Source organism: Lepidochelys kempii, chromosome 26 (assembly GCF_965140265.1).
Source record: "Lepidochelys kempii isolate rLepKem1 chromosome 26, rLepKem1.hap2, whole genome shotgun sequence".
NCBI classification, from domain to species: Eukaryota; Metazoa; Chordata; order Testudines; family Cheloniidae; genus Lepidochelys; species Lepidochelys kempii.
In genome coordinates, this window is record NC_133281.1 from 15464711 (window position 1) to 15470682 (window position 5972).

Consider the following 5972-nt stretch of genomic DNA (forward strand, 5'->3'; position numbering starts at 1 on the left):
ATCCCTTCCCATTGTTCCCCCAGCTCCCTGGCACCCCAGAGTCAAATCGGATCTCCAGGTTAAGCATCCTTTGTGCCCTTAATTATAACAGGGTTCAAAAAAGAACGAGATGAGTTCATGGAGGACAGGTCCATCAATGGCTATTAGCCAGGATGGGCAGGGATGGTGTCCCGAGCCTCTGTTTGCCAGAAGCTGGGAATGGGTGACAGGGGATGGGTCACTTGATAATTCCCTGTTCTGTTCACTCCCTCTGGGGCACCTGGCATTGGCCACTGTCGGCAGACAGGATACTGGGCTAGATGGACCTTTGGTCTGACCCAGTCTAGCCGCTCTTATGTTCTTAGAGTCAGACACAGACGCTTGCAGCGAGGGTGTGCTCGGAGCACGGTCGGCACGCTCCTTTGCCATCATGCCTATAACAAACTCGCCAGCAGTTACATTGTGGGTGGGCCAAGCCCATGGCTGAACGGCAATAGCCACTTGTGGTTTCCTGGTGCTCCTGGTCTGTCTCCAGCTGTAGTTTCATCTCATATGTAGATTAACTCTTTGGAGCAGAACAATGTGTATAGTAGGGGTGCTGAGAGCCAGTGAACCACACTGTAAACCCTGCACCCCCAGCACCTATGAGCAAGGCCCGTCTGTTGGCTCTGGGTCTGGACAGCGCCTGGCACAATGGGGTCTTGGTCCACGAGGGAGGCTCCGAGGTGCTACCGTAATACACCTAATAAATAACGTATGAGCGCCCAGCATGATGGGTCCTGGTCCAGGACTGGGGTTCCTGGGCATTACCGTAATACACCTCATAAATAACCTACAGTGCCCAGCACAATGCGTAGTGTGTGGGACGTGGGCACCTGTCTGCTAAGAACTGGGCTGAGACCCGCCAACTCCAGGGCCACCAAAGACCTGCCAGCCATTCCCACCCTGAGCTGGCCTGGAACCCCTGACCTGGAGGCAAACGTCTCTAACAGCTCATGGCTGATCTCTGGAGCTTCCGGGTAGCGGAGCGGTTCTGCGGGCGACACCCTCGCCGGTCTCTCTTTAGGAGGAATTGTTGCTCAGTGATGAGCATGAACCACCCCTGTTTAGGAAGGAGGGAGTGGGGGGAGACGCACTCTGCATCACCAAGGGGGGGACCTGTTTCCAAGTCCCCCATAACACTGAAAAAAATGATCCTGAATGACTCCACTCCCAGCAGTGAGCTTCCCCAAAGCAGTGCCTCACCCCCATTTGCAGGCTGAGAGTGCTCCCCCATGGCTGTGCCCCCAGGGCAGTGCCCCCCCATGGCTGTGAGTGCCCCCAGGGCAGCACCCCTCCCCCCACTCTGTAAGCACCCCCCAGGGTGGTGCCTGTCCCCCCCCAGCTGTGAGCACCACAAGGTTGTGTCTCCCCAAGGCAGCACCTCCCTCCCCCCAGGCTGTGAGCATCCCCAAGATGGTGCCACTCAGCTGTGAGCGCCTCCAAGGCAGTGCCTGGCCCCCCCAGCTGGGAGTGCCCCAGGACAGCACCCCCTCCAGGATGTGGGCTTCCCCAAAGCAGTGCCTCATCCCACCCCAGGCTGTGAGCACCCCCAGGGCCGTGCCTGCCCCCCCTTCAGCTGTGAGCACCCCCAGGGCGGTGCCTGCCCCCTTCAGCTGTGAGTGTCCCCAGGGCCGTGCCTGCCCCCCCCAGGCTGTGAGCACCCCCAGGGCGGTGCCCTCCCAGCTCCGCCCCCCAGCTCAGTCCGGGCCGGGAGCTCAGACAGTCCCGCACGAATCACCGCCCTTCTCCGCACGGCGCGTCCCGATTGGCTCCTGGCTGCGTTCGCGTGCCTCGCCTTCGGCCAATGGGCGATTAGCTCCCCGGCTACTTCCCCATCCAGCCCCGCCCCCGGCCGCGGGGATTGGCTGGCGCGGCCGTCTCGCGAGGCCATTGGGCCGGGCCGGGCCGGGCAGGCGTCACTGGCCCCGATGGCTTCGTACTTCGAGGAGCACAACTGCGAGCCCGGCGAGCGCGCCCGGGAGAACCTGCTGCTGGAGCTCGCCAGGTGGGGGCTGGGACCCGGCGCGTGGGCAGCCCCTGGGGGATGGGGGGCAGGGAACGTGTCCCCCCCGCCCCCCGTGGGGGGCCGAGCCCCCCGGGACGCCCCCCCGGGACGCCCCCCCGCAGGAGCCTGTCGCCCCGTGGGGCAGGGTCGCTGCCTGGTCCAGCTGGGCCCCGCCCCCTGACCGGACTCTCCCCGCCGGCCCCGCCCCCTGACCGGACTCTCCCCGCCGGTCCCGCCGCCTGACCGGACTCTCCCCGCAGGACCCTGTTCAATGGGCAGCAGATCGACCTGGGTGCCGTGGGCTTCACCGACTGGGATCAGCGGCTGCCCCCGCCGGCCGCCCGGCGGGCCGTGCTGAGCCTCCCCACGGTGCGGGTGACGCCGGCCCAGGCAGGTGAGGGAGCCCCCGGTCAGGGCTCGGGGGCTCTGCTAGGGCCCCGCCCCATTGCCCCAAGGGATGGGACCCAGGTGTCCGGCTGACCGAAACGCTCTGCTGCGCCTGCAGCCTGCCTGGCTCCTCGGGGGTCTCTGCTTCCCTTAGAATCATAGACCTCGAGAAGGCACCGAGTCCAGCCCCCTGCTCAGAGCAGGGCCAATCCCCAGTTTTTGCCCCAGATCCCTAAATGGCCCCCTCAAGGGCCGAACTCACAACCCTGGGGTTAGCAGGCCAATGCTCAAACCACTGAGCGATCCCTCCCCGCGGGGTGGGTTATTGCCGGATTGTGGCACTCAGGACGGGGTCGTGGTGCCCCCTTCCATGGGGTCCTGGGGCATCGGGTCCGGGCGCCTGCTGCCTGGGACAGGACAAGCCTGATGCTCTTCTCTCTCCCCTGCCCGCTGCCCGGCACCGCTGCCCAGACAAAGGGCTGAAATGCCCCGTGTGCCTGCTGGAGTTCGAGGAGGATGAGGGGGCCAGGAAGATGCCCTGCGAGCATCTTTTCCACTCAGGCTGCATCCTGCCCTGGCTGGGGAAGGTAGGTGCTGCTCCTTTCAGAAGCTTGCAGGGCCAGCTGTGCTTCCCCTACCCTGGCTGTGGCTGGACCCAGGCCTTTGGAAGCACAGACAATGGGGAGTGACCTCTCCTGAATTGGCGGTGCCAAGGAGACACCCGAAAGGTCTAGGGCTGCAGGTGGGCGAGGGGACGGTGCCTCAGCGAGATTCCTCTTCTCTCCCCCAGACCAACTCCTGCCCTCTCTGCCGCCACGAGCTGCCCACGGATGACCAGGAATATGAAGAATACAAGAAAGACAAGGTGGGGTGCTTGTTACTACGCTGCCCCCTGCAGGGAGGCAGGGGTGGGCAGCGTGGGGTCCTGCTGCAGGGGTGGGTGTGCACAGAAAGGCTTTGTTCCTGCCATTAAATGGTTAAAGCCAAGTGTCCAGGGAGCAAAGCATTAGAAGACTGAACGCTGAGCCCAGGAAGGGGGGAGAATTCAGGGCCTGCTGGGCTGGAGTGTAATTTGGATGGAGCAGGGCCAGTTTTCCCCATCCCTGTTAGCTCTGCTGGTGCCCCTCCCTGCTGACCCACAGCCTCTCTGCCCTTCCAGCCCTGGCCGGCCAGGGGTATGGTTGTCACAGGGCACCCAATGCCCAGGGAAGAGGCTGGAGGTGGCAGCATCGGATGATGATGGTGTGGGGGTCAGGCCCGAAGCGTGATGGTAATCGCAGTGACGTGCTACCAAAGCCCAATACCTTGCACCCTGTCTGGCTGTGGGCCCCAGCGGACTGCCCAGCGCGGGCGGGGAACATGGTGGGGTACATGGGCCTCCTGATGTCCATGCTGGGCAGTGGCCATGTGCTAGGTGGGGCCGATGGAGCTCGCCTTGACCACTGCCTGTCCTGGTTGTGTTTCAGGTGCGGAGGGAGCAGCGCGAGCACCGGCTGGAGTACCTGCATGGGGCCATGTACACGTGACTGGGGGGTGCCCCACCCTGGCCCCCCACCTGCCTGGGGCATTGGATGCCCTCTCTGGGTCAGTGGGGGTGACCCCTCAGCGTCGGTACAAAGTTGCCTCCTTTCCAGAGCTGGGTCCACAGGGGGTGTCCCCTGACATGAACAGGGCCCCTCCTTTGCTGAGCAACCCCAGCATCCCCATGGATCAGCCCTCGGCATCTCCCCCACTTTGTTGTGGGGTAGGGGCAGGGGTAACACTGACCAACCCCTCCCCTGTTGTCCAGCCATCTCTCCAGGCTGATTAAAGGTGTTTTTCTCTGACCCAGAGCGTTTATGGAGTGTGAATGGGGGTGGAGGGCTTAGGGTATGGAGTCGTCTCTGTGGGGGAGATAGAAGACCCACCCTCCTGGCCTCTTTTATTCCCATGGGTGCTGAACCCTGCCCTGGGCGCTAAGCCTTGGCCCCTGAAAGAGTCCCCACAGCCAGCTGGCTGCCTGGAACCTGCCTGGGGGCTGAACTCCCTCCCCACCTAGGGGCATGCCTGCAACAGCTGTCCGAGGGTCCCTGGCTCTGGCTCCCCCAGTGGTGGGGTAACAGCAGGCCAGGCCAGGCCCTCTCTGCTGTTCAGAGGGAGATCACAGCATGTTGCTGGTGCCAGAGGGGTGGACCGGGGTGATAGGGTGTCTCCTGAAGAGAATGGAGCCCCTCCTTTGCTGATCAGCCCCGGTGTTCCCTGCTTCCTACTGACACCGGGCTCAGAACAGCTGGGGCTGGGAGGTGAGGGTCACTCCGAGCCAGGGGATTGGGGCTGTTTCCTCATAATCTGTGTTTAATGAGGCTGCTGGTGTGACACCCCTCCCCAGTTAGGGGGAGCTGGGCCCGGGGGACCCTCTCTTGGATTCAGCTGCCCCTCCCAGCTCGATGGGAAAGGGGTTTGGGCAGCATTGTCCCTGGTGTGGCCCAGGGCTCTCTGCTCACCCCTAGGTAGGAGCACCCAGCTGCAGGGCGTTGGGAGAATCCTGGCCTCCAGGGGGGTTATGATTTCCCCAACAATGGAAGCTCGGCTGAGGGAGGGAGGAAGAGGAGATCTAGAGAAGGGAGGGCACAGCCATGCTGGATGAAAAGCTGGTGGGTGCCCCTGCTCCGGCCCAGCTCAGTAACCAGCCATCTGCAGCAGAGCACCCCCGCGTGCGCACACACACCCTTACACAAGGAGAGGGCTTGCCCCGGGGCGTGTGGGGCAGCTCCCACGGCCTGGAGGGGGCAGCCACCTGTCACAGGGGCCCCAAGGTGTCATGAGCAAGGGGGGATCCGGGCCCTGGCTGGCCGTGCCCAAGGCTGGCCCGGCAGGTAAGCAGGGCTCCTCTGCAGGGAGCTCCCCAGTGACCAGCAGCACACGCTGCTCCCGTACAAGTCCCTTTATACACACCTATAGATATAAAAAGTACTAAAAATACCAAACCATTTTACCAAAAGAAACCAGCTCAGAAGGATGGGGAGGGAGGCTCTTTGCCCCCTACCACCTCATCCCCCACCCCACCCCCAAGACCTCCCCCAGGAGGGGGAGAGGAAGGAGAGGGGTTAATGGGGATGGGAGAGAAAAGACCCTCCCTCCCAAGGAGAAGCAGCAAGGTCAGACACCATGGAACATCCCTGTGCATCTCCCCCACTTTGCTGTGGGGTTACCCCAAATCCTTCCTGGGTGGGGCAGGGGCTTGAGTAAGGGAACCTGTGCAGAGGGCCTCCCGCCCAGGAGAGGCTGCCCCGCCTGGGGTGGTAAAGCCCTCAGCGGAGTGGGGTAGCAGCATAAGCAGTCGTGCCCTGCAGCCAGCTCCGGTCACCTTTCCCTGAGCAGCCACTGCCGGCAGGAGTCTGATCTGCAGCGGATGTGAGGGCCGGCGGTTCCCAGCAGGCCCCCGGGAGCCAGCCCCTGCAGGAGAAGGCTAGCAGCCCCACCACAGGGTGCCCTCTGGCTGTCGATGCAGCAGCCAGGCTGGCCAGCAGGGAGTGCTGCTGGGCTGGGCCCTGCTGTGGGGGGCAGCCCCAATAATGTG

At 63.4% G+C, this 5972-nt stretch overlaps 1 protein-coding gene across 1 annotated transcript; it reads left to right on the top strand.

The window, feature by feature from the left end:
• The first annotated feature begins 1856 nt into the window (after positions 1-1856).
• RNF181 (ring finger protein 181) lies at positions 1857-4239 on the top strand. Its single transcript, XM_073324808.1, has 5 exons — positions 1857-2026; positions 2287-2420; positions 2885-3000; positions 3204-3278; positions 3880-4239. Exons 1-5 carry the CDS (start codon positions 1950-1952, stop codon positions 3937-3939), a joined length of 462 nt encoding a protein of 153 aa, XP_073180909.1. The 5' UTR covers positions 1857-1949; the 3' UTR covers positions 3940-4239.
• The last annotated feature ends 1733 nt before the right edge of the window (positions 4240-5972 follow it).